Here is a 27465-nt window from a genome sequence, read left to right as displayed (position 1 = left end):
ATTCATATTTAGCTCTATCATCAATCTTCGCTATAGATGAGTATAGCTCAACCAATATAAATTTGTATAAATAACTTTCAACTTAGATGTTCAATTATTTATCCATGTATATAATGAATCTATATTACTATTGTTATTTTTTTTCCACACAATAGTATTTCCAACATCAATATTAGTTAAATCTCATATAGATATACCGATAAGTTTTTAAAATTATATTTTGTAAATATTTTCACCCGTTTATCATTTACAATGATTTTTTTCTCTAAAATCCATATTTTAAAACCTATATGCATATTTTGAAAAATATTTAACATATGTATAAGAACGGACCCATAATTGATTTGTAATCTTATCAATTTAAATCCATAAAACGAGCCAAATTTAAACTCTCAGTTAAAGAAAATTGAGGATGCATAATTTCTAACCATAATCTACTGTGTTAATATGATATTCAAAAGAAATCTAGGTTGATGCATTGCCAATTTTCAAAAGAAATATCAAGTTTAAATGAATTGATATATTTTTCAAACAAAATTTGAATATACAGCTGTAAATTAATATATACATGAAAAATTTAGAGCCCAATTTTATTAATTAAAAAAATGATGTTATATTTCCTAGAAATTTATAAAAATTACATAATAATAGAAGATATCAACATCTAGGTGACGTCAACCATCCCTAGAAACTTGATGAAAACTTAAGGAAACAGTCAACAATATCATTTTCAAATGTGTAAATGCAAACATATACATTTATAAAGGTGTATCTCATGTTTTCTTTCTATGTATATCTATATCATTAATCAATATTATCACCTTTAGTTTACATTAAAATTTACCTGTTAGGTTAGATTTGGAAAAGTAAACATTTAAATTTACCTGTTAGGTTAGATTGAAATTAAGAAAAGTTAATGCAATATATATAATAACTAGATGCATGTGCCTTTACAATGACACCTTCTATATATATATAAAGGAAGTATCAAGGTCTCTTCCATGAACACATTGTCACAGCAAAGTTTCTCTCACTTTCTTCCATGGAGTTTCTTGAGAACAAGAGCATTTTGATCACTGGTGCCACTGGTTTTCTAGCAAAGAGTACGTTTTGGTATTAGATTATATATGCTCATATTAGGAATATTATTATTTTGTAACATACTTATTGTTGAAATCATGCTTGTCAATTTGCAGTTTTAGTTGAGAAAATACTTCGAGTTCAACCGAATGTAAAGAAACTCTATCTATTATTGAGGGCTGATGATGAAATCACAGCCAAAAAACGGTTTCATAATGAGGTATCTTATTTTGATACAAACTTTTTTTTTAGTACAAAGGATAGAGATTTTGGCAATACGAAGGTTTCTAACGACAACATGGTTTTTATTGTGTATATTTTATTTCCTATTATTAAAAAAATATAGGTGGTAGAGAAGGCTTTGTTCCAAGTGTTGAAGAAGAAACACGGTGCAAATCTGAATACTTTAATTTCAGAAAAAATTTGTTTGGTGCCCGGTGAAATCTCTCTCCCACAAATGGGATTGAAACACGATTCGATTTGGATCGACAAGTTAAAAAGTCAAGTGGAAATAATTATAAATTTAGCCGCTACAACCAACTTCGACGAAAGGTACGAGAAAAGTAGACAAATAATACATAAAATTATCGATGTCTACACCAAACATTTCTGACGTTCGTATTTTGTTTTTTTTATTCTTCTTCTTGTTGCAAAAAATAAAATGATGTATAATGATTATATTTTATCAGGTACGATGTAGCACTTGGCACCAATGCACTTGGAGCTAAACATGTTATAAACTTTGCAAAGCAATGTTCTAATTTGAAACTTGTTGTCCATGTATCCACTGGTCAGTATTATTATAAACTTATCATTTTCATAATAATTTCATATTCCTTATAACTTGAAACATTGACTTAAGTTTATTCCAAATAAATAATTGAAGGATATCCTTTTTTTTTTCTTCTTTTCTTTGAAAGCTTATGTCTCAGGAGAAAGGGAAGGACTTATAATGGAAACTCCATATAAAATGGGTGAATCTCTTAATTGGTTTAAAGGGCTAGACATTGAAGTTGAACAAATGGTGATAGAAGATAAGTTAAAGCAACTCAAAGAGGATGGAGCTACAAATGAGACGATTACTCTAGCCATGAAAGACTTGGGTCTCGAAAGGTATACGACTCTTATAAAATGATAGACTTTGAAGAACTAGCTAGATCTAAAATTTACTATGTGATCTACAAATTTTTTTGTGTGTAATGTCATAACTACTAATACTTGGAGCGAACGAATTCATTTATTTTATATGAGTCATATTTTTGTTTATGTAAGTATTGAACTTTTGCTTTTGTTTTTATTTGATAAGGTCAAAGTTGTATGGATGGCCAAATACGTATGTATTTACAAAGGCAATGGGAGAGATGATAATTGGTGACCTAAAAGATGAAGTACCTTTAATCGTCATTCGACCAACTATAGTTACAAGTACTTACAAAGAACCTTTTCCTGGCTGGATTGAAGGAGTTAGGTATATATATATATATAATTTAATTTTGAAATTACTATATAGTATAATTAGGTCAACAACAAAACAACCACATTCACTTGGTATATGTCAAATTTTTCTATAGAATTTGGGGTCAAACTTTGTGTATTAATTTATGCAGGACTATTGATAGCCTTATTGTTGGATATGCTAAAGGAAAACTTACATGCTTTGTTGCTGGAATCAATTCAATCATTGATTTGGTGAGATATATGAATTAATTAACGTGTTCTCAATCATCTATTATTTTCTTTTAATTTTTTTTTAAAAATATATATATATATCTATTTAAATTGAGAGTTTAGATAAATTCTACAGATTCCAGCAGATATGGTGGTGAACACAATTATCATGGCAATGATGGTTCATAAACTTCAACCATCTAATCATATAATATATCACGTTGGTTCTTCCAAAAGAAATCCCATCAAGCATGCTGATTTTCAACGTTTTAATTATCAATATTTTACTAAGAAGCCATTGATCGATAGAGATGGGAATGCCATTAAAGTTGGAAAAGTTACTCTCTTCGACGACATGACCAATTTCCATAGATACATTGCCATTCGATACTTATTTTTTCTTAAGGTAAGTTGTTACAAATCCCCCTTCATAAAATAATAACGTTTATACAAACTATTTGAGTCGAATTATGTTTATATTGATTGATTAATAAACAATTTGAATTATTTATGAAGGGATTGGAAATCATGAACATGGCATTTTGTCATAGTTTTCAAGATAAGTGCATCACTATGAGGAGGAAGTTTAATTTGGTGTTGCGGCTGATCGACCTATATCGTCCTTATCTATTCTTCAACGCCATGTAAGTGATAATAAAAGTAGTAACATCAAAGTTTAAGGATTAAAATAGAGTTTAAACATATAAATGATTGTTTATTAATTAATAACTAAAATGTGTATATTTGTTTTGTTTTTGTATGTACAGATTTGATGATACAAATACAGAAAGATTGAGAAAAGAATTACAAAATTACAAAGAGATGACAAAAGAGGGATTATTTATGGATCCTAAGGAAATAAATTGGGAGGATTACTTTATGAATGTCCACATTCCTGGACTTGTTAAACATGTCATCAAATGACATTATTTTAATTATCACTTAGATATCTTTAATTATATATTCCTCATTATTGAATGTTTTCTTTTTTAATTCAGCATTAATTTATTACCAAATCAAGTTGATTTTATTATTAAGTGTGGTGTGGGGGAGCAAATATTATTACTGTATTGAAAAAGAAAAATTTATGAATGTGAATGGGAATTAAACCCATTATGATTAATTGTAGACTTTGATTTTCTATATTCTCAGTATTACTTAATGTAATGTTTTATATTATTGAATAAAGAAATAAAAATTCTAAGAGTTTACTATTCTTTTTTTTTTTTTTACTTTTAAGTTACAAGGGATATTATCAAGATATATAACAAAATTATCTAGTAAAATTTCAAATTTTATAAATACCTATATGTTAATTAAGCTTAAGTAAACAAATCTAAGCACATGTATATAAGTATATAAGTGAAGTACTTCTTTATATCATATATGTGTTTAAATTTGTTTATAGAACATATAGAAATAAACGTTTTCATGTGGTACTTTAGAACATATACAACGACCTATATATTGCATAATATATATCAAATAATGCAGTTGAGAAATTTCACCGAAATTTTAGTTCATCATTTTTCTATGGTAAGATTTTAATTCTTAGGTTAAATTTGAAAGGAAAAAACAAAATCTTAAAAGTTTGTTTAATATTTGGGCAATGCTTTTGATATTCTTTTAAATAAAATATGAAAGTTTGTCTGAACGTAAGATTAATTTTTGTAAATATAACAAATCGACACAATATTTACGACCCCCGTAATAAAATGAAAAAACATATGAAGTCGACAATTATTTTTAAATATTTCAAATTTGCCTTAATTTTTTTTCGAATAGTTATTTGGTTCAAGTTCTTGCACCAAATATAAAAGATCTAATTATTAAAAGAATTCAAAAGTTATTTGGTCGTTCCAAAAGATGGTGAAAAAAAATCGTTGGTATTGAATAGCCAAATCTAATACCAAAATAGCCAAAAAAAAAAAAATGTAAACGATGGTGTAGAAAGAGTCCTAAAAAATTGTTTAGATTTGGGTATTTATCAAATCTGAACGGGTTCCAAATATAAACGATTGCAAAAAAATCTTGAAAAATCGTTGAAATTTGACAACTCAAATTTAAACGGTCCATGTAAACGATTGTGTACAAAAAATAAATTATAAAAAATCATTTAAATTTAGATTTGACTGTCCCAAATTAAACGACCGTGTAGGAAAGAATAGACAAATATAAACAATTGTTTTCCAAATATATTATGTACGCTGAATTCCAATTAATAAGAGCATTTTTAAAATTTTCTATCGTAAACGTGTAAACCTTTTCACTTTTTAAAATTATTCTATATGGTGTAATACAGTTTTCTTATATTTTTAAAAGACCCCTAAACATATCTATTATCTACCATATTTATATTTGACCTATTCCTGTGGTTTTTGATTGCTTAGTATTTATTATTTCAAGAATCTTCTACCATGCAACAAAAATAAAAATCTTTTAGTCCAAATACATCCTAATAAGCATTAGCATATATAACAATATTTATAAAAAAATTAAAATATGACAAAATTTATCATAATATATAAATGATATAAGTCTATAACTGATGAATCATATTACAAATATTGACAGATCATTCACAAATCACATAAGTCTATACTTTATTATATTTTAAATTTTAAAAAACGTTGCCGATTATAATTATTATTAAAATTTTTGCAGCTAAAATCTTAAATAAAAAATTTGTGGTTGTTTATTCACAAGCCACGTTAGAGTTATAAAGCTAAATACAAAAAGACATAATAATGAGTTAGTATATATTGTTATTATTTCTTTTACATTAGGGAAAAAATAAAGTCAGGCATGTGAGTGTCACATTGTTTTTTTTTGGTCCCATCATTTAACCAAAACCCTTTCATATTATATAGTCTTTAGGTATAGATTTCAAGAGAAGGATGGTATCCTCTCTCATAAATATCATAGTGGCAAAGACTACTTAAATATTATTATTTATGAACATAGAACTTCACAAAATATTATATATGAAATTTATAAAGTATACATTACGTCAATGTCAATCACAAAACTAAAGGTCATGGAAGTTGGAAACTTTTACGACAATTAGGACCCAACGATGTATATAGTCTTTAGGGGATTTTGCAATTAGGACCTAAATATATATAAATGTTATATATATTTATAGTCTTATTATGCTATATATATATGTATATATATAAATGTTACTATTTGACAATTGTATATAGTCTTTAGGGGATTTTGCAAATTTATGTATATTATTTAAATTAAATAAATAAAAAAAAGAAATTAAATAAATAAAAAAAAAATGCAATTGAATTTTAAATAAAAGAAGTTCTATATAGAATTATATGGGGAATGGTGATTAGAATGAACGATTCATAAATAGAAATCACAAATAAAAAAATTTCGATGGAATAATGAAAGAAAGCAAAATCCTTCGAATTGCATCATATTAGTCCATTATATTTATATTCTATTGACAATTTCAAAAAACTGATCATACTATGATCATAGTATGATGGCAGTCGGGCAAGTATGCCCCCATCGTCTAGTGGTTCAGGACATCTCTCTTTCAAGGAGGCAGCGGGGATTCGACTTCCCCTGGGGGTAGGGTACTACGAAAGGAAGTTGATCATGGATTATCAACAAGCTTGGAATTGATTCTTCCCGGGTCGATGCCCGAGCGGTTAATGGGGACGGACTGTAAATTCGTTGGCAATATGTCTACGCTGGTTCAAATCCAGCTCGGCCCAATAATTCGCGTATCCACCATAAAATGATATAACCTATTTGTCCTTCTACAGAAATATATATATATATATCCTAATATCATTTATATAATATCTACGTTTCGAGAATGTAGTTAGGGTGAAAAAAATATTAAGGAGTCAACCAAACGTGAAGAAAGTTTATCTACTTTTACGAAGTATAGATGACATTACAACACATGAAAACAATTCTACGATGAGGTATGTAAGTGTATATTTGAAGACTCCTTGATTTGATGAGCAAATACCTAATAAAGATTTGAGTCATTATTTTTTGTTAGATGATATAATAATATATCTTCACTCATAAGCAACTTAAGCGTTTGAAGTAATTAGTGATTTAAAATTCACACATAATTGATAATTTAATATCATGGAAGCCAATGTTTTTCATTATGTAACTATAAATTTTTTAAAATTTAAAATATCAACATTGATGGAAATGTTTATCGCTTAGAAAAATATTAAAAGAAATGAATTAGAAAATAAACATTATCATATGTAAATATATATTTAATTAGTTGACAAATGTATTAGTATATTAACGTAAATAATAACATTTTACTCCATGTTTTTAGGTCTCGTATTTACTCGAACTCATAAAAATGTTGAAATATGATAAATGAAAGTATATTGATATGAAGTTTAATTAGCATGAGTTTAACATAAAATAAAGAAAAGAAACCATCCTTTAGACATTGAGTTTGTAATTTAATTAGAATATATCTAAAATATTAATATAAGTACCTTCTTTTCTTTAATCTTTTAAATGTCACACGATATTTTAAAGTAAAAATAATGATTAAAAAGTTTAATCCCTTTGTTAAATATGTACACCAACAAAAGATTCTAATGGGGAATTAAGTGTAACTTAAATGTAATTTGACAATCAAACCAAGTGTGTTTAATTTATTGTTGGAAGGTCTCTCTAGTTTAACGTGTTTAACGTGAAACTAAGTAGTTGAGATGTTAATGGAACCATGTTAAGAATTTCAACTAAACTTTAATTATATTTGAACTTTGGAAATATTTATACTTTTCAAATGGAGACTCACACACTTTTCTTTTAAACTATAAATAAAAACTAAACTTTTGAATCTTAAAATGAATATGGAATATGGGGTTGTTATAGTTTATGTTTAGGGTATAAAATATTTTAATTTGAGTTATAATAATATATTTTTAATGTATAAACTACTTTAGTTTGATAATGAAATAGTAATTACAAGTAATAAAAAATAAAAAAATAATAAATAACAAAATATAAGAAATGATGAATGTCAAATAGTAACAACAGTAATAAATAATAAAAATTGTAGCAAATTAAGAGTAGTAAGATAACTAATTGAAGATTTTTAAATAGTATTTAATATACTAGAGGGTCCTTGTCATAGTATAGATAACTTTTGTTCGAAATGATTCCTAAATTTATTGGAACCACAACCTATAAGTTTGACTAAGGAAAATGGCTACGCTTCAAAATTTCGCTGTTAAGCAGTTGCAATTATTATATCCTTCACATCTTCATACATTTCATACAACACTTCAAATATGTCTACACCTATATTTAGGTGCTGAATTTAATTGAATTTCACATTCGTGTTCATTTTTTTTTTCCTTTTTCTTACCGTCTATTTTCTCGTTTAAAATATGCATTATGTTAGTCACGTTTCACTCTTTTTTTTTTTCTTTTGGCTCCATCAATAAGGGGCGAAGAATTTGAAATCAAGGTAAATAATATTTTTTTTTCTTCAGTCTCTTTAAGCGTTCAAGACATGTAATTTAGAAGTCTTGTTAGCCATTCATATTTTGGTTTATCAATGTAGAAATTAAATTTTATTATTCCATTTCTTTTAATTCTATTATTTTATAAAAATAATAATAATGATATATACACTTAAGTTCATCATAAACTACATTCATTTTTTGCATCCTACCACTACTAAAAATGAAACCTTATTTACTTTGGGAGAAAAAGAGAAAGAGAGAATAGTAATACCTCTTTTTTCCTTTTTACTTATGGGGTTTATCTCTTGTCGACTTCTCGGGCCTTAGAACTGGGGCCACCTTTGCTAAAATAAAATTATTGCATTCACTATAGTGTTATAAATATATCCAAACATCTGTACATAGCATACTGCATAGCTCTCAATTCTCTCACACACATGCATAAGTGTGACATTGCAATGGAGTTTCTTGAGAACAAGAGTGTTTTGGTCACAGAAAAAAATATTGATTGTGTTATGTACGAGACTTTTTTTTTTCTTTTTTAGGTTTTTGTTATATATATGGAGGATGATTTGCATCGTGATTATAATTGTCATTACATACAAACATTCCACTAATAATATTAACAACATGAACTAAGTATAAATTATAATATATCCTTTTGAAGTTTGAAGACAAATAGATACAACACTCCACGCTTAGAAAGTAAATTTAAAATTTAATATGTTTTTCTTTACCACCTTTTTTTTTAAAAAAAAACAAAATGACTTGAGTTACCTCCATTGTCATTTTGCTATAATATGGTTACATTAAATTATAGTTTTGGTGGAGAAAATATTGAGGATTCAACCAAATGTGAAGAAACTCTATCTACTAATAAGGGCCAAAGACAAGATGATAGCTATAAAACGTTTCTATGATGGTATACACATATTTGCTCAATACAAATCATTAGCATCTTTTTTTTTTTTTTTTTGTTTCTTAAATAATGTAACGTTGTTTTAAGTAATAGATAGGAAAAATAATGCATTATGTCAATTACACAGGTGATAGGAAAGGATTTGTTTAAAGTATTAAAGAAGATGTGGGGTGGAGAGTTTGATACCTTAATTTCAGAGAAGGTTTGTGTGGTACCCGGGGATGTTTTACTCACACAAATGGGATGGATACATTCAAATTTGGTTGAAGAGATGAAGAATCAAGTGGAAATCATTGTTAATTTGGCTGCCACAACCAAGTTCGATGAGAGGTACAAACAAAATACAAGATATTTTGTACCATTTTGTTTCGTCATTGTAAAATGTTTTCCATTTCTTTTTTAATAGATACTACGTCGCACTGGCTACTAATACCCTGGGAGCTAAACATGTTGTAAGCTTAGCAAAGCAGTGTCCTAATTTGAAACTTCTTGTCCATGTATCCACTGGTCAGTATACATCACTATATATTACATTATTGCGTATGAATACATTTTACCTTCTATTTTATTCTCCTTTATACCTTTGAAGGCTTGTTTGGATTAAAAGAGTGGAGTTGTGAATTTAAAATAATAATTTGAAGTGAAGTCATAAAAATTGTGAACTCCAAAGACCCACGGTAAAGAATTAATAAGATGATTGATAAATTTTCATTTGTGGGACCCACAAACCATAAACTCTCAACCCCTTAAGCCAAAAAAAAATCTCACCCATAAAAGTGAACAATGAGTTGAGTTCGAAAAAACTATGAAAACTAGAGAGCTATGAACTCTAATAATGTAATGTAAGAAGTTTTTTATAATACAAATTGGGATGAAGAGTTTGAATCTGGAATCTCTTAATCGTCGATGTAAACTCCATATAAATTGGGTGAGTCTCTTAATGGGATGGAAGGGCTAGACATTGGTACAGAACAGAAAGTAGCGGAAGAGAAGTTCAAACAACTTAAAGAAAATGGAGCTATGCAATAAACTATAAATCTAGCGTTGAAACACTTGGGCCTAGAAAGGTATACACTTAATTAAATCTTAAACAAGGCCTGGTTTTCCTTTTTGTTTTGGAACCGTTTGGATTTCTATTTTTGAAGACTAGACTTCTTACAATGATTTTCATCCTTAAGTAGCTTAATTTTTAGCTCAATTAAAAAACAAAACAAATTTTTACAAACTACTTCTTTTTGTTTTAAAAAAATTGACTTAGTTTTTTAAAACATTCATAGATAGTACTTAGTAGATAATAAAAAAAATTTGAATTTAAAAGTCAGAGAGATATTTACAGAGTTAATTTTCAAAAACTAAATGTTTCCATGAAGTTATTTTAGATAATAAGATATTTTATAGTATTTAAAAAAATTTCAATTATGATTAAGATTAGGGCTAGGATGTATGGATGGCCTAAGTACATATGAATTTATAAAGGCAATGGGTGAGATGGTGGCGAGTGATCCAAAAAACAATCTACCTTTAATCATCATACGACCAACAATAGTTACAAGTACTTACAGAGAACCTTTTCCCGGATGGATTGAAGGCATCAGATACGTAGTTCAAGAATATCTTCCAAATCTGAATAGCTTCCCGAACTAAAAAAGAACCAAATAAGTGGTCAAAGCAAAAATTAACTCTGTTTCTTGAGTAAGCATATTAAGCTTTTGACTTCAATGCTGAGACTATGTAGCATTTTTACAGGACCATCGATAGTCTTATTCTTGGATATGCTAAAGGAAAACTAACGTTTTTTCTTGCTGGGATTAATTCAATTGTTGATTTGGTGAGATAACATAATTTCTTTCTAAATGTTCAGCTTTTCTTTTGAGTATTATAATTGAATAAAAAAAGTAATATATATTTTTTTAAATATAAGGTTCCTGCAGATATGGTGGTAAATATGATTATCATGGCAATGGTAGCTCATGAACTCCAACCATCTAATCAAACCATATATCACGTGGGTTCTTCGACAAGAAATTCTATGAGATATATTGATTTCAAACGTTTCAACTACCAATATTTCACTGAAAAACCATGGATCAATAAAGATGGAAATGCTGTGAAGGTTGGGAAAGTTACAATCTTCAACAATATGGCCAGCTTCCGTAGATACATGAATGTTCGCTACCTAGTTTTTCTGAAGGTACTTAAACTTTTTTTTCTTGAATCTAAGTTGATCGTGGCAGCACGGCCACCCTTCCTAGTTTTTGTGATTGCTACTTACAATTACACAAATCTATGATTAAACTAAGAAAGATTTTTAATCTATTCCTCCATTATATTCTATTAAAAATGGGAAGGATCAATCTAAACTACTTTGTCCAAAGACTCTTATCTACTTTAGATAAACTAAACTATGCACGTCCTATTTATATTTGATATTTAATTAGCGAACTGTATGAATCTTTTTTAATGATTGAATTATTAAGGGATTGGAATTCGCAAACAAGGCATTTTGCCACTCTTTTCAAGACATGTATGTCGATACGAAGAGGAAGTTCAATTTAGTGATGCGGCTCATCGAACTTGACCGCCCTTATCTATTCTTCAGTGCCGTGTAAGTGAAAGTTTTCTAGGTTTTGTGTTCACTTTGCTTTCATTTCATTTGGATTTATATATTTTACTTTAGTTTCAGAATTTTTATCAATATTTTCCTGATTTATCCTATATTTCTTTGTTCTGTATGTACAGTTTTGACGATACAAATGCAGAAAGGTTGAGAAGGAATATTCAAAACAAAGATACAGAAACAGAGACATTCTTCTTGGATCCTAAAGATATTAATTGGGAGGATTACTTCATGAATGTCCATATTCCTGGACTAGTTAAACACATCTTCAAATGATTCTTTCTTATCAAGTATGTGTGTAGTAAACTATCCTCTCCTAAGGCAAAATCAAAAAGGTATGGCTTGTGAGCTTGTGAGCTTGTGAGCGTGAAGAGAATAAAACTTCTCTACTGCTTTTTGTTTCATTTCATTCCCTTTTTGTTGTGTTTCATTGGAAAGGAGCAGACTTTTAGGGAGGTTGAGCATTTATGAGACAAAACACGTGGAGTCTGATCGGATCAAATGATCCTTCACGTTAGGTTTCCATCAAATCCAACTTCTAATTAATTCTAGTTGGTTCATAACATTAATATGAAATCAAAAAATATTTTGTAGTTTCATATCAGGAAGCTCAAAGGTTTGCAGTACGTACAGGTAGCATCACACATGTAATGTCTAGAAATCAAAGATAAAATTCGAACGAAAGTGTTACCTCATTTCAGTGACAGCTACCAATTCATCATCAAGTAAATAGCAAAATCTCATAGTCTCCATTCCATTATTCACATCCATCTCCTATCAACAAAGATTAAAAGGACAGATTACGAGAACGATTACTCTGCTAATTAACCGTAACGACACCACTCCACAATGTAATACAAAATGTAAATCAAGAGAGATTAAGAGCCACCATAGAAATCTCCCACACTCTGCCGCATGGCTTCGAGAATTAAAAATCTAATCCAAATCACACAATACTACTGGATAACAGAAATGAAGAAAGCAAAAACCGAAGAAATCAAGAATTTAGGTAAAAAGAAAAAAGAACTCACAAAAATTATCGGCAGAGAACAGAATCTGAAATTTTGTTTTATTGCAATGCGTCGCGATTTGTAGTATTCGCAACCGGAGAGAAGAACCGCGAAGTGTTTAGAGAAAGTTTCGTTTTGTGTTAGGGCAGAGAGAAAATCCAGTAGAATTATAGCGGGAAAATTGAGCAGTTCGTTAATTTACAACCCTCTTAGTAATTTTAAAGACTAAACCTACCAACAAAGGAAAAAAAAAAAAAAAAAGAAATTCAAACTTATATAATCAAATTTTCCATAAGTTGAAGATTACAATTTTTATTTTGAAAGTTTGAAGGGGAATTGCATGTGACTGTTATCATACTTTAGAGAACGCTTTTTGTGTTTTATTTACAAAAATATGGACTACTATATTAAAACATCAGCTATGCAAGGAGAAATTTTACCCTTGGCTTTTATCCTTATATTTTCGTATTAAATTTATTTTGTACCAATTCTAAAAGATACCTTCATTATCGTCTATAATTGATAGATACTAAAATTAGTTTGTTTTGTTTTAAACAATAACCCATAATCAATAATCAATTGTATTTAAAACCATGGTTTCAAATTTTCAATTATACTTTATTAATGTTCCACATCATCAATTTACCTAATTTTTTAAATGAACATCTTAACTTAACTTAGTTTAACTAAGATATTAGTAGATGTTTCAATCCTCACCAACAATATCAACCAAACTATAATTTTCTTGGTTTTTCTTGCTCTACATGGAAAACACATGGTTCTCCATTATATTATTTATTTTCTATATAAAGATGAACATACAAATTTAATTTGAAAAAGGCTCATCAATGTCACTTATTATATATATATTGATATTAATTGATTTGTTAGTAGGCTAAGGTAGGACTTTTGACTTATAGTATATATGCATAGCCTTTCTTTAATTAGGAGCCATTAATTTTATTAATTAAAAACTACGTGCATGCACTCTGATTACTCGTTTCCTTCTTCTTCATATATAGTGTTCTTAAATAATAAGACCATTTCATGGGTTATTCTAAGTCCATCTTGGAAATAATTCTCTAATTATTTCTCCCTTTGTTAGCTTACTTCTTCATCCATGGAGTTTCTTGAGAACAAGAGCATTTTTGTTATGGGTGTCACTGGCTTTCTAGGAAAGAGTACCTACTTTATCTATGATCTATTTATATATATATATATTCTTTTTTATTTTTTTTTCTAATTTAGATTTGTATGATCACTAATAAATAGTTATGGTGGAGAAAATATTGAGGGTTCAACCAAATGTGAAGAAGCTCTATCTACTTTTACGTGGTGCAGATGAAATTACGGTCACACAACGGTTTCATAACGAGGTATAAAATTTTGTGTTTTGAAGAACAAATTGAATGAGATTGTTATAATAATGCATGCAGGTTGTGGAGAAGGATGTATTTAATTAGAGTGTTGAAGGAGAAATGGGGTGGAAATATCAATGGCTTAATTTCAGAGAAGATTTATTTAGTGATTGGTAATATCACAAGCCCAAATCTAGGGTTGAAAGACTCATATTTGTTGAGAGAGATGAAGGATCAAATAGAAATTATTGTTAATTTAGCTGCAACTACAAAATTTGATGAAAGGTAAGGTATTTGCATTTACATATATTATTATTTTTCTATGTTTGGATTCACAAAAACAAGAAAAATTATTTTAAAAATCTAGACTAATTAGACTTAATTTTTACTGTATTGTGCAGATATGTTGTAGCTTTTGGAACCAACACATTGGGAGCTAAACATTTACTAAACTTTGCAAAACAATGTTCTAAGTTGGAAGTTGTTGTTCATGTATCCACTGGTGAGTAAAGTTTCAAAGTGATCCCATTCAATATTTCATCTTTTAGAGACAATAATATTAATTAATGTGTCTTGCATGTTCATAAGCATGTTAAAAGTTCAAATTACAAATTTAATCCCTACTAAGTCAGGAAAATATAAAGTTTGTATATATTTTTCAACCATTGTTGTCATTTAATTAAAATTTCATTGAACAGTGAATTGAAAAATAAGTATTTGTATGGTTTTTGTTAAGCTTATGTTTCAGGGGAAAAGGAAGGTATTATAGAAGAAATCCCATATAAAATGGGTGAGTCTCTTAATGGCACTATTGGACTCAACATTGAGGAAGAACAAAAGCTTGTGGAAGAGACACTAAATAAACTCATAAGCAAAGGAGCTACACAACAAACTATATCTCTAACCATGAAACAATTAGGCCTCCAAAGGTATAATAATCAACTTATGATATATAAATTGTAAAAATTATCATAAACTTTCGATAATAACACATGAGTCTCTGACTTTAAAAATGTTAAAATCAGACCTTTAAGTTTAGGATAATTAGTGTAAAATTAAGCCCACATATAATAAAAATTTAATCATCAATTTTATATAATCAATTTAATTAATTTTGGATATTTATGTAAGTTTGAAGGTCAAATTTTAAAATTTGAATAAGTTTGAGGGCTCAATTTTTAATTTTAAAAGTTTATAGGTGTAATTGTAACTATTGTCATATTTTATGGGTGTTTTTTGCATTTTTTTTAAAAAAATTAAATCTAATTAATTAGCTACATAAAAACTTGTAATTTCGCTACATTTTATTTATTATTTAAAATTAGGGCTAAGTTGTACGGATGGCCAAATGCATACGTATTTACGAAGGCAATGGGAGAGATGATTATCAATGACTTAAAAGATCATATACCATTGGTTATCATACGACCTGCCATTATAACAAGTACTTACAGACAACCTTTTCCGGGTTGGATGGAAGGGATGAGGTATATTTAAAATGATCTATTGATTAGTGGAAAAAAGATCACGTTGAATTTTAATTCAAAAAGCAACCGTGTGGTAGTTGCAATGATACTTTCCGACTTTCAATTTTAAAAAATTGAATCAACTTATATATACATGTGTATAAATTGTATTCAACACTTGAATAAATGTTAGAAATTCAATTTTTACAATTCAATTTTTGCAATTGAAAATACGAAGGTGAAATTGCAACTATACAATCACGATTTTTACAATTTACCCAATAAAATCAAATTTAATTTAGTTTGTAATGATTTTTCTTTTGTCTTTGTGAGTTATACAGGATAATTGATACCATCGCTATCGGTTACGGTAAAGGAACAATAACATTCCTTCCCTTTGGTTTCCATTCAATCTTCGATGCGGTAATTAAAAATTTAAGTGTAATTACTTCATTTTTCTAAAAATTGTTTTAAACGGCAAAACCGTTGTTATATATATTTTTTTTCATTTGTTTAATAAAGTATGAATTTGATATTATATATATATATATAGATTCCAGCAGATATGGTGGTGAATGCAATGATCATGACAATGATAGTTCATGCACGTGAAGGAAAGCCATGTCACGTGATCTATCATGTTGGTTCTTCGAGGAGAAACGGTATAAAATATGGGGATTTGACGGGCTTTCTAGAGAAGTACTTTGTTGAGAAGCCATGGATAAATAGAGATGGAAAAGCAATTAAAGTTAGGAAAACCAAGATCTTCAACAACATGGTTACCTTTGGTAGATATATGGCCATTCGGTATTCCTTTTTGTTGAAGGTATAAATAATAATTAATGCTTAGTTCATATACTAACAATTTATCTAAAACCCAACCTTACTATATTCATTATTACACAATTTATTAAATGGTTAATGACTCATTGTTCAATGTTTTTATTTTTCAAATTTATGTTTGCTTTCTCTCTAATATATATACATATATATATAGATTTCTTTAGATTATGGTGGTTGATAAATATTTGTATGGTTTTGAGTCGAAAGTTAAAAATTTAGTAAATTATTGTCTAAATTAATTGGACTATGCTCAAGTTTGGTGATTGAAAAACACTTCGTCGATGTGAGTTAGATTTTTATATTTCTATATATTTGTCATTGCCCTATATCGATCTTATCTAAGGTGTTTTTGATAGTGATCAACGAGTTGTATATAGTTGCATCACATGTTTGTTGAAAAATTAGATTTGATGAAAGAAAACACTTTTAGACTTTTATCATCCCAAATGACATAAAAGATATTAATCCAAACATGACCTAAACAATAGGTATAAACGTTTAATATCATGCAACTTCATACATGTTTAATCACATGTGTTATATTGTGAAGGGATTGAAAGTGAGCAATATCATGTTATGCCATTGGTTTCAAGAAAAATATGATCAACACAAGAAAAAATACAACCATATGATGCGTCTTGTCCAACTTTATCGTCCATATCTCTTCTTCAAAGCCACGTACGTTTCGATCTTTCTTTTTTTTTTTTTTTCTATTTAAATGATCTATAAATCATCAAATCTTTTACTTCTTTGATGGGTTTAGATGTTTACTGCTGATAATGATTTCAGTCTCATTTAGTAACTATTTTGTTTTCATTTATAAGAAAAGTTAAAGCTTATTTTATCTCTACATTTTACAATAATGTGTATCTCTCATCAGTACAGGGATACAGGGGTTGAATTCTAATTCTAATTCTAATTTAAAAAACAAAAACTCGTTTTTTAGTTTTCAATTTTTGGTTTAGGAAAATGATAGTAAAAAGTAGATCACATGTGAGAAAAATTTAGAGATGAATTGTGCATAATAGAATGTGACCTTAGTTTTTAACATTTTTGTCTGTATCTGTCCAATATCCTTATTATAGTTTTCTTAACACAATTTGAACTTTTAATAAAAGAATCTCAAAACAAAAACAGTTCTTTTTCTTTAAAAAACTTAACTTGATTTTGAAAAACACAGATAGGAAGTGTAAAACAGAGCCCTTCAACGATATTTTGGTTTTCTATAATTAATATGCAAATCAAATTGGTAGTTTATCTTCATTCTCTTTTTTACTGTATCATTTGAGGTATTTTTAATTACTTACCGTTTACCTTTTTTATCCCCAAATAAACACAGCTTTGATGATACAAATACAGAAAGATTGAGAAGAACAACAAGAAATTTAGACCTTGAAGAAACATTTTACTTTGATCCTACAGTTATCAATTGGAAAGACTACTTTTTCGACATCCACATTCCTGGCTTGGTTAAGTATGTAATCAAATAATTTGAATCCCCAAACTCAGAACTTTATATTATAAACAACACATAAATTACTAGAACATACCAATTTATACCTTCAACTTTTGAGTTGAAGATGTATCACTGTACTGTCGATTGTCTTGATTTGAACTTTTATAAGTATATTAGTTAACACCATACATAAAGAAACATTATGAAAAATATCGTGTCACTCTTAAGTGTATCAAATTAAATCCATGAAATTTTATAAAGTAATCAATTTAAACTTTTGATTAGAATATTCTTTAAGAACTATCATCTTCTCTCATTCAAATATTGATTCATTGATGATTAATATTGATGATTGGTTAATTCAATCATCGATAATTAGTTAATTGAAATGAAAGGTATAAATTGATCCAATAATTGATATAAATAATAAGTATTACAAAATATTTGATAGGAAAGTACAGAAGAGGAGCTACCTAATGCCACATCATTAGTTCATTTAATGTTTGCAACCCCATGTAATAAATATTGCCATTATTTGTCCGGGGTTGCACTTTTTTTCTGTCATACGATGCACATTTTACTTTATGAATTGGAGTGCGACTCACGTTGTTTAAGAGTTAGGAATGTGATCAAGATTACTAGAAATATGAAAGGTGTTGGAATAAGAATGTGATCAAGATTACTAGAAATATGAAAGGTGTTGGAATAAGAGAGGAATCACGTGTAGAATAGAAATACGATTGTGGGACATGAAATTATTGAAAAAGAAGATTGGACTGAAAACCGTGAAACATAATAAATTTGGTATTACAAATCAGAACCAAAATGTTTAATCTAAACAGGAGTTTTGGATAACATTATATTCTAAAATCATTCTATTAAGAGCTACAAAACTGCCACTAGTTAGATAAGTTTAATATTTTCCATATATTGATTATTGTGTGACATTATAATTTTACAAGTCGACCAAATGTTAAGAAATATTTCATATCATAAACAGATAAGAACACAACTGCTAAGTTATGCACGTCTATATTCATCCCCACAGTCCCCAATAATTCTAAGAAGATCCTTACCTTTTTTGGATACTTCCTGGATGCTGTTTACATCCTCCTCGTCAAGAACAAGAGAAAAGATGGCATTTGTGTCTTGCAAATGCTCTGACAATCCAAGCCGAACACCTATCATCGATCCCGCCACAGCTGGCTGCAATCTCAGAAGGCAAACTAAGTCGCATTGTGAATCAAACAAAGTATAATCCAATGTAGATATTTACTGAGATTTAAATGACTGCAATCTTGTTTACTAGAAAGGCCACTCTACCTGATCAAGTATGTATTTGACAGCGACGGCTGGAATTGAGACCCCGTGCTTAGAAGCAACTCTTTTAAGTGTCTGTAGCAGAACTTGAAACAAACTCCATCCTCCCCACGCATCAACCATCTGCCGTGTTAAAAGATTTCGAACTTAAGATTAAACAACAGATTCTAGAAGATTTTTCCCTTGTCCGCCTTTCTTTCAATGAGAAAGAGCATCACCATTCAGTTTTAATGTCAATATTTTTCATCTAGACATGAGTCTAAAGTATGATAGGAATCCCTACGGAATGTAATTCATTTCCGAATTCGATAATATTGATGAATTTCTTGGTCCAGAATCATTAACGTAAAAGGATTTGTAATTTTTTCGTACCCTTTTGTACTTTTGCAGAGAGGGAGTATTTAATGGAGGGCCAGCAAAAGGAATCATTAAGTTGGTGTCGAGGAATTTTTCAGATAACAAGCCACCCATTACAGTTCCATACCTGCAGTAGAAATCATACTTGAAAAAAAAAAAAATTGGAAGTGTGGGTAGCAAAATCAAATAAAAGGCAAAAGCTATAGATCATATGAAAACGGTAACATCAACGACAACATGACTCGGGATGATTGGAAAATGGAATAGAGGGAGAGACAAAGAATTACGTTATAAGTTTGACTCCTGTGAGCTTGCAAAGCTCTGCCATCTTCTGTTGAGGCCTCATATCAACAATAGAGTGCTGAACCTGGTGAATTTCCATTAAAGATATGAGTCAATTACAAACTAAGAAGGCAATGAACGAAAGAAATACACCTGACATTTACCTGATTACTCACAACAGGTATATCATTTTCCAAAATAATTTGTAACCTTTCCGTGTCAAAATTTGTCAAAGCAACCGTCTTGATCTTACCTACACACCACTTGCTAAAATAATCAAATTAAATAAAAAATTTAAAATATATATACATGTATATATATATATATGATCAGACAACTAAAAACAAAATCAAAGAGCTCAAATAAATAATACTTACCCTCCTCTTTCAAATCAGTCAGATGTTTGAGAGCATCAAGATAGCCAGGGTTCGAATAATCCCACCTAAAGAAGAACCATATAAAAACATCGGGTGTTAAGGAGGTCCGAAAAAACATAATGAATGATACACCATGCATTCGAGAAGAAGACAGAAACTATACGAGTTTTACGTTGCAATGACCAAGATGTATGACAATTGAAAAATGAATAGGAAATTGAAGCTGCTCCTCGAGAACCCTAGATGAGTTATATGCTCAAATTATAGGTTCAATTCATTGATCCTAAGAAAACTGATGTGATATAAATTTCAATGTACATTTCACAAGTCTAAAATAGCCAGCGAAGCATTAGTACAGCCCTGCCTAATTTTTTCTTTCATGAATGAATACGATAATCAATTGTGAAAAAACAGTGTTTCCATAAAGATAAACTATATTTTGGTTTAAGTAAACATCTCTGCAGCCAAACTATTTGAACAACTTCAAATTGGATGATGTTATGCCAGATAAAAAGCAGAGCCACTATTTGAACAACTTCAAATTGGATGATGTTTGCATCTAATTATCAAATCACGACTTAGAATCAAATATGAGCATTGAAAAGCAATTGACAAACAACACGAAAAGTTAACAACATGCAAACAAATATGCATGTGGTCCATAAGGGAAAATGTTAATTCTTATCTACCAGTGAAACTGAAGCATATCCAAAGAAGACACATCCATTCTCTTGCGTGAGATATTAATGCTATCCCGGACATAACTACTTGTCATCTTCACCGGTGGTGGCACCCATTTTGTAAGCCTGCATATTCAATATTGAATAGAAACATGAATTTCCAATTTTCAACTCTGTAAACTTCCTTGAAAGTAGCATATGAAAAAAAAAAAACAAAAAACAAAAAACAAAACAAAAAAAGGCATCATAAGTTTCTTTTCTGTACTCTAGTCTAATTGCAAATGCCCATGTTCTTCCAATTAACATGGATCTCAACCAACAACCAACAACCTACAGTGAGTTAGTAGCTCACCCTCTTACGCTCTCTAGGAGTTCAGGACGCTCCCTACGAATTCGATTGATGAAGATGCCATACAAATCTTCAGCAGGTCCATCTATGAAAATGAAGGGGCACCAAATTTTGAGGAATCAAGTCAAACCCACTAGATAGTTACAATCTCTTCATTTCAAACAGCAGGCATACTTAAATAGTAGTATCAATCATGGGGTTTAGTGAACGATAATCCTCATGAAACTCCAAATTTAACAACTTCATATCAACATTGCCTTATTCATTTTGGTTCATTTCCTAGTAAACAGAAGGAAATTGCAGCACAACCAGCAAAAATTCAATGTAAGAGCTAAAGTTTACAACAAACAACTAAGAGAGCTGGCAATTTGCATACATATATCAGCCATATCAAAAGTGTCAAGTCCAGAATCAGCATATTTAATCATTGCATCAACTGCAGTATCTCGATTTATTTGACCCCATCCCCCGCTGGTTTGCCACATTCCATTTACAACCCGACACACATCTAATGCATCCTCGCCATTCCTAACCACAGCCCGTCGTTTATTTTCAGTACGCACACATCGACAATATCCTGAATTCAATTTCTGTGATTTGTATTCTCTTCTCTGCTTTACGAACTCAAAAGTTAACCCACTGAAAGAATTAGCTAAAAACTTCGCCATTTCAACTGTGTGAAGCTAAATGAACCAAAGAAGAGAACCCCACTTCAGTTGTTCTTAACTTGCATATTATCCTAGTCTACATACCATAAGCCAATTAATCCCTATCTTCCACAGTCTACTCAGGCATTTATCCTAAGAAACGAAAAATACTATGTCCCAAAAACAGACCCTCCTTCAAAACTGCATCTAACAGGGAAGAGAAAGAAAGGATAAAATCAAATCAAAGCAGGAAGTTTCAAAATTTTGTGGCACACAAACAAACTACGTGGCTTCATTAAAGCTGTTTACGCATCGAAACGCACAGATTACCGAGTGGTCCACAAGAAAACAAACGCCAAAAAGAAGATAAAAATATTGCCAGATAATTTCAATTTCAAAATATGTGTGGATTTTAGTTCCCTAAAGCGTTGCAATACGTACAGTGGTCGGCCATATCAAAGGTTGTAAGTCCGGCGTCGGCATATCGGAGCATTGCCTCCACCGCGTCGTCACGGTCGATTCTCCCCCATCCACCGCTGGTCTGCCACATTCCATTGAGGACTCGACAAATTTCTAACGAATCCTTGCCATTTGACACCGTAGTAACAGTTTGCGCGGACCCTTCCAATGTCTGAGAGCACTTAACAGAGCTTTTAGTACCAAGCTTCGTCCTCTCATAGCGCCTTCTTGTCTCAGCCGTGAAGGATTTAAAGGCAGTGAGGTTCAAGAAGGTCCGGTGAGTGATCGCTGCCATGGCGATTGCCGTATCCGGGCCGGGTGTTGAGTACCGAAGAGACGATTTGAGGTAGTGAGAAAGTGGCTAATGGAAATGGCTTAGGAAATTCTTTTTGGCGCACTTTTTCTTGTTTTATTTTTTTAATGCCCCCCCTTTTTTGCTTAAATTACAAGTCAGTCCTTCATATTTGAGTATTTTCTCAGTTGAGTCCCTATTGTATAAAAAATATAATAGTTTTGGGAACGAGTGAACTAGTGATTTACGAAATTAAGAAAGGATTAGAGAAGGATGGAATAGGGAAAAATAGTATAGTAAATTATGTAGGTTAACGTCCCCTTAATCTTTAAAAAACAGTTAAGAATGTTCTTAGGTTTAATGAGTACACAAGCGAAAACCGTTTATCTACACCTATTGATCACTTCTTATATGTCTTCTCTACTTGTCGAATAAGGAGGTGATAGAAAAAATAATAATTAGTATATATAAATAATATTTTGTTATATTTGTAAATAATTTAATTAAACAAAATATTAACACTTTTATGTTGATCTTCATACTATGAGTAATCATAATTTTAATCTTTCAAAGTTGAGTTTTAATTAAAATTCATTGAATATAAAAAAAATTACTCCACAAACTTCAATTTAATTTTAAATTTTGAATGGTAGGAGGAGCCTGGATTTTATTTACTTGAGCATAATTTTACAAATAAAGACACCAAAATGATACAAAGCTTATAATACTTTAGGAGATGATATATATATTAATAATAATACGACCCCATCTTCAACGTATCGTACAAAAAACACATAAGCTTTCTATGTATACTTTGGCTTGCTCATCACTCTCAAAATTCTCTGTTCCATCTGCAATAATAACCAAAAGCATTCACCTTATTTCAACACATCAAACATCAAACATCGACAAAAAGCTATAGATCATTAATTATTAGTAATATATCAAACCTGAATAACGGGCTGAAATTTGTTCTGAGTAATGGTGAATTCATGCTTCATCCAATTAAAGTCTTGGGAGACACTAAACCAACGTGGTTTATCTATCACATGGTTAGAAAATCTAAAAATGTTTGAGAGTCCAAATTTAACGTTTGTATAAATTTGAAAGTCTTACATTTTCTGGTCCTCCTTATCACAAGCTTCAATGAGACGGGTAGCTGCTAGCTTCATGTGCTGTGCACCAATGCTGCCACATACACACATACACTTTTTCTAAATGCTTAAATAATACAAATCCAAGACAATTGTAAATAAACACTTTGGATCGCAAATACTCTTTTAAAATTATTTAGACCATAAGATATGAATTGAATTTTATTTTGTTTAATACAACCTTAAACTTTTAATTTGTATCTAGTAGATCTATGAGTTTTAAGAGATTCAAAAGAGTAAAGGAATAGTAAACTACCGAGTGCTTTTCTTCTCTATTTTATCGGCCAACAAACTCAACTTAGAGAAATCGAGGTCCAAAGAATCACTGCATATTTAAAGCTATTAGTCAACAAATGAAAAACTACAATACAATTTGTGAGATTATAGAAGAAAGCTTACACAGTGATGCTAAGTTCTGATAAGATTGATTCAACATCTCTGAGATAAATATTGATCAGCTGAACGCAATCCGGCTCTTCAAATTTTGTTAGAATCTGGGAGAACCTCTCATTAACAATCCTCTACAAGACATACTACGACAATGTTAAATTAATAATAACTTGAAGATGAAAGAATTGTGTACACAAGTAAGTAGTTGAATGAAAAAGAAACTAATATATTAGTTGTCACCTCTTCAATCAGAGATTGAACATAATCTTGGAGCAATCCTTTAAGAATAGACAAAGCCATTTTAGATGCAAAAATTGTTGGAAAAAAGGAAGGTAGGATATGAAGAAGATGAACACATGATAAAACCTAGTACTTATTAGTTTCATGGGGGAAAAAAGAGCAAAGCAAAGAGGGAGATGAAGACAATGTGGGGCAGAATATTGCATGCAGTTCAGCATGATCCATCATCTATTTGACATCAAGATTCTTAGAAATTTTCATTTTTTGCCACTGGGAAATGAAAAAGTGAATTAAATAACTGATGTACAGGTAATGGATTATCATCATCAATCTGTTGTTATTGACAGGCACAACAATATGTCATAAGAGAGAAAGAGATAAAGCTGTAATAATTAGTAATAATAACGTCCCTCTCCTCTTCTATACCAAAGGATCACTAAACAAATAATAAGAACATGAAAACGTAGGCGGCCAAAAAACCGATTAGGTACGTTAAAACAAAACACATGCCTCATCATTTACAAAATATCATCGTTCATCATTTCGTTTGCCCTTCATTCTCCTCATCGTCGTTGTTCAAGTCATATCTCCGATGCATTCTCCTTATCGTCGTTGTTCAAGTCATATCTCCGACGCCATCTCCACTCAGTATCTTTCTTGAGTGAAATGGCTGGGTGTTTAAGAAAAAGAAAAGCCCTAAATTTCTTTCACACCATAATCCCAACAAATCAAATTAAGAATAGTCTGAATAATTATTTAGCAAAAGTATAACTAATTTGGGTCAGTTAATTTAGAAATACTTATTTTAGGAATATCATTATATAAATAATGACGTATTTTACTAATAACTATTCAGGAATATTATTATATTGCCATAATTCTGATGATATTGCCATAATTACTGAATTACTCAATTTCAACCAACTATTATTAGTTTAGTAAATGTTTAAATTGATTTAGTTTGTTGGTCAGTTTTAAATCTATTGAGAGCTTTTTTGATCTCTTCAAGAAAAAAAAAACTTAGCAAAATGGGCTAAACTAAAACGTAGCAACTTCAATCTTCACAGTTTGTTTTTTTATCTTTTTAACAAAATTCACCAAAAAAATTAAACTATGAATCAAACAGTTTACGCCACATATCAATCATGATTAACAACGCAAGAAATGTGGTAGAAAGCCCAAAAAAGACAAATTATGTGAGTAGTAATGTGTACCGTATGTTTTAGTGAAGAAAACGAGAAAGTGACAAGTCGCTTCTGACATCTTATGTATTTGAAAATTACTCGTCGGATCAATTTCAAATGCATCTGGAAATTCAGCTTTAAAACGTTGAATGATTCAAGTCGTCATCTCAAATAGCGATCAAACTTTGAAATCTTCAGCTCTTATAAACAATTGAACAACAGAAAATATTTGCATTCAATTCCAAAGAATATCAATGTTTTTGAAGAAAGAACACTCTCTAAGATAATGGCGATAGCAATGAACGTGAACTGAATTGGTTAGAAATTAGAAATAAAATGGAAAGATCAGAATTGAAAGCAATACTACAAATTTTATTTAACGTCGTGGGTTTAGGACATAGCAATAGCAAACTAATAATGTATTCTTTTAATAAGACAAAATATACATCGTCACGTCTATGTCGTCACATCATCTTGACATCATTTAATAACATTATCGATATAGATAATATTGAAACGACATTGTAATTATTAGCATATAATTAATGAGATTCAAAAAGAGAATCCAAACAAGTATAATTGAGTAATCATTTAACGTAAATATTGAAATATGATGAAATTGACACGTTTTCAATGGTCTAACAATTAAAATCGACAACAATTAAAATCAAGTCCACGTAGACATCGTGATGTCATCAACTTTAAAATGAATTAAATATATATTATATATATATATATATATATATATATATATATATATATTATCAAAGATAATAATTTGATCACCATATTAATTGAGCTACACTCGTTATGATAATTTTGATAGTTAAACTATACTAAATAATATGATATTTATCAATTAATTAAAATACGAACAACATAAATGAACTTTTACCATATTTGATAATATGAACAACAAAATCTTTGCAGCCAAGGGTTCAAATAGTAAATGTAGCAATAGCTTTCAAATGCAAGATATGTATGCCGAGAGAAAGAAAACTTAGCACAGCTCACATCAATTAGTACCAAGAAAATCAAGATATGTATAAAAAAAAATCAAATTTAATTGATCTACAACAATTTATATACAAATTTACGTTTCCTAATTGCTATGGCCCTAATCTAAATGTTGAAGTTGGAGACTCAAATCTTACCTCCACTTGTAAGAAGAAGAATGAAAACAATAATCTAAAAGCACTAAATAGGTAAGAAAAAGGTTGAGAAACTACGAGAAAAACTCAACGTACTGTGCTATGATCAGTTCCCTAATATACAACAGTATCATACATTAAGGCTGGACCCAAGCTTTTCAGAACAGCCTTTAGAAGTGATTTTAGAAGTGATTATTGAGCTGTAGGTTTGATCACTTCTTCCCTTGAGTTTCAATTCCAGGAATGCTTGAGCAAACCCACTGTTAGGATAGAAGTTGGTTAGATGGGTAATTTAGCGGATTCATGAGTTTTCTAAGATCCACGTGGTGAACTCTTGCAGTAGTTGAAACTTCTGACGAGTGGCTACATTAAGAAGAACAAGCATCTTGCTGAAATATTCTGCCGCATCTTCTTTGCATTTAAATGAACCGGCACAGCTACATTGTTCCGATAAATGAGCTGCTTTGACTTGTTTGCAACGAATGCATACCAGATCCTGCACGTGATAGAGACGCTCCCTCTGTCGCACGATTTGAAGCAGCTTATTCTCCATCTCTTCTTGGTCATACGGTTGTCCACATTGTGGCACAGCACAGCGCCATTCCTGTGCTAGTAAAGCTGAGTCGCGGCACAAGTCCAGATCTCGACAATCGTCGCAATAGCTGCCCTCATAACCAAAAGAAAGGGTG

General features: G+C 30.1%; 6 protein-coding genes and 1 long non-coding RNA gene across 10 annotated transcripts in view; 4 read left to right on the top strand and 3 right to left on the bottom strand.

Moving 5' to 3' along the window:
• Window positions 1-962: 962 nt before the first annotated feature.
• LOC101209050 (fatty acyl-CoA reductase 3) lies at window positions 963-3891 on the top strand. The gene is made up of 10 exons (XM_004145753.3): window positions 963-1103; window positions 1197-1300; window positions 1427-1632; window positions 1770-1870; window positions 2001-2193; window positions 2387-2548; window positions 2688-2769; window positions 2885-3154; window positions 3265-3392; window positions 3516-3891. Exons 1-10 carry the CDS (start codon window positions 1043-1045, stop codon window positions 3670-3672), a joined length of 1464 nt encoding a protein of 487 aa, XP_004145801.1. The 5' UTR covers window positions 963-1042; the 3' UTR covers window positions 3673-3891.
• A 2079-nt stretch (window positions 3892-5970) lies between these two features.
• LOC116404367 lies at window positions 5971-6437 on the top strand. Its single transcript, XM_031886645.1, has one exon. It carries the CDS (start codon window positions 6245-6247, stop codon window positions 6338-6340), a length of 96 nt encoding a protein of 31 aa, XP_031742505.1. The 5' UTR covers window positions 5971-6244; the 3' UTR covers window positions 6341-6437.
• Window positions 6438-11077: 4640 nt separating this feature from the next.
• LOC101217048 (fatty acyl-CoA reductase 3) lies at window positions 11078-12153 on the top strand. The gene is made up of 3 exons (XM_031886526.1): window positions 11078-11335; window positions 11622-11749; window positions 11884-12153. Exons 1-3 carry the CDS (start codon window positions 11078-11080, stop codon window positions 12035-12037), a joined length of 540 nt encoding a protein of 179 aa, XP_031742386.1. The 3' UTR covers window positions 12038-12153.
• Window positions 12154-13785: 1632 nt separating this feature from the next.
• Window positions 13786-18114, top strand: LOC101216815 (fatty acyl-CoA reductase 3-like). Of its 2 annotated transcripts, XM_031886764.1 has the most exons (10): window positions 13786-13952; window positions 14044-14147; window positions 14208-14414; window positions 14531-14631; window positions 14866-15058; window positions 15455-15616; window positions 15937-16018; window positions 16149-16421; window positions 16989-17116; window positions 17778-18114. In XM_031886764.1, the coding sequence occupies exons 2-10, from the start codon at window positions 14113-14115 to the stop codon at window positions 17926-17928; spliced, it is 1332 nt and encodes a 443-aa protein (XP_031742624.1). In that variant the 5' UTR covers window positions 13786-13952; window positions 14044-14112; the 3' UTR covers window positions 17929-18114. The 2 variants fall into 2 exon arrangements, with proteins under 2 accessions (XP_031742624.1, XP_031742625.1); XM_031886765.1 differs by lacking the exon at window positions 15455-15616.
• A 640-nt stretch (window positions 18115-18754) lies between these two features.
• Window positions 18755-22754, bottom strand: LOC101208808 (uncharacterized oxidoreductase At1g06690, chloroplastic). 2 transcript variants are annotated; one of them, XM_004145752.3, is made up of 9 exons: window positions 22348-22754; window positions 21263-21344; window positions 20920-21036; window positions 20231-20295; window positions 20018-20106; window positions 19859-19938; window positions 19587-19698; window positions 19218-19337; window positions 18755-19100 (listed from the first exon to the last, which is right to left on the bottom strand). In XM_004145752.3, the coding sequence occupies exons 1-9, from the start codon at window positions 22658-22660 to the stop codon at window positions 18915-18917; spliced, it is 1164 nt and encodes a 387-aa protein (XP_004145800.1). In that variant the 5' UTR covers window positions 22661-22754; the 3' UTR covers window positions 18755-18914. The 2 variants fall into 2 exon arrangements, with proteins under 2 accessions (XP_004145800.1, XP_011657066.1); XM_011658764.2 differs by lacking the exon at window positions 22348-22754 and adding an exon at window positions 21636-22104.
• Window positions 22755-23385: 631 nt separating this feature from the next.
• Window positions 23386-25102, bottom strand: LOC101216578. Its single transcript, XR_004217742.1, has 5 exons — window positions 24211-25102; window positions 24068-24136; window positions 23774-23845; window positions 23608-23680; window positions 23386-23508 (listed from the first exon to the last, which is right to left on the bottom strand). It is a non-coding gene; the product is annotated as an uncharacterized LOC101216578 (long non-coding RNA).
• A 1542-nt stretch (window positions 25103-26644) lies between these two features.
• LOC101208568 (DNA polymerase epsilon catalytic subunit A) overlaps window positions 26645-27465 on the bottom strand; it is a 33818-nt gene continuing 32997 nt past the window's right edge. For both annotated transcript variants that reach the window (XM_004145751.3, XM_031886652.1), the window contains one exon: window positions 26645-27438. In XM_004145751.3, coding sequence (XP_004145799.1) covers window positions 27078-27438 — 361 coding nt within the window. In that variant the 3' untranslated portion in view covers window positions 26645-27077. The remainder of the gene's footprint in view (window positions 27439-27465) is intronic.

This window comes from Cucumis sativus, chromosome 6 (genome assembly GCF_000004075.3).
Source record: "Cucumis sativus cultivar 9930 chromosome 6, Cucumber_9930_V3, whole genome shotgun sequence".
Lineage (NCBI taxonomy): Eukaryota > Viridiplantae > Streptophyta > Magnoliopsida > Cucurbitales > Cucurbitaceae > Cucumis > Cucumis sativus.
The sequence above is the reverse complement of the archived record's forward strand: the minus strand, read 5'-3'. Positions and strand labels throughout refer to the sequence as shown.

Bases quoted from the DNA above. Each gene is read 5' to 3' on its own strand.
- LOC101209050 (XM_004145753.3), top strand. From the start codon at position 1,043: ATGGAGTTTCTTGAGAACAAGAGCATTTTGATCACTGGTGCCACTGGT. The intron at 1,301-1,426 runs GTATCTTATTTT...AAAAAAATATAG, and splicing joins AAAAACGGTTTCATAATGAG to GTGGTAGAGAAGGCTTTGTT. The intron at 2,194-2,386 runs GTATACGACTCT...TTATTTGATAAG, and splicing joins AAAGACTTGGGTCTCGAAAG to GTCAAAGTTGTATGGATGGC.
- LOC116404367 (XM_031886645.1), top strand. From the start codon at position 6,245: ATGATGGCAGTCGGGCAAGTATGCCCCCATCGTCTAGTGGTTCAGGAC.
- LOC101217048 (XM_031886526.1), top strand. From the start codon at position 11,078: ATGGTGGTAAATATGATTATCATGGCAATGGTAGCTCATGAACTCCAA. The intron at 11,336-11,621 runs GTACTTAAACTT...TGAATTATTAAG, and splicing joins GCTACCTAGTTTTTCTGAAG to GGATTGGAATTCGCAAACAA. The intron at 11,750-11,883 runs GTAAGTGAAAGT...CTGTATGTACAG, and splicing joins TATCTATTCTTCAGTGCCGT to TTTTGACGATACAAATGCAG.
- LOC101216815 (XM_031886764.1), top strand. From the start codon at position 14,113: ATGAAATTACGGTCACACAACGGTTTCATAACGAG. The intron at 14,415-14,530 runs GTAAGGTATTTG...TGTATTGTGCAG, and splicing joins ACTACAAAATTTGATGAAAG to ATATGTTGTAGCTTTTGGAA. The intron at 15,059-15,454 runs GTATAATAATCA...ATTTAAAATTAG, and splicing joins AAACAATTAGGCCTCCAAAG to GGCTAAGTTGTACGGATGGC.
- LOC101208808 (XM_004145752.3), bottom strand. From the start codon at position 22,660: ATGGCAGCGATCACTCACCGGACCTTCTTGAACCTCACTGCCTTTAAA. The intron at 21,037-21,262 runs GTGAGCTACTAA...TTGAATATGCAG, and splicing joins CTCCTAGAGAGCGTAAGAGG to GCTTACAAAATGGGTGCCAC. The intron at 19,338-19,586 runs GTACGAAAAAAT...TTAACACGGCAG, and splicing joins CTCTGCAAAAGTACAAAAGG to ATGGTTGATGCGTGGGGAGG.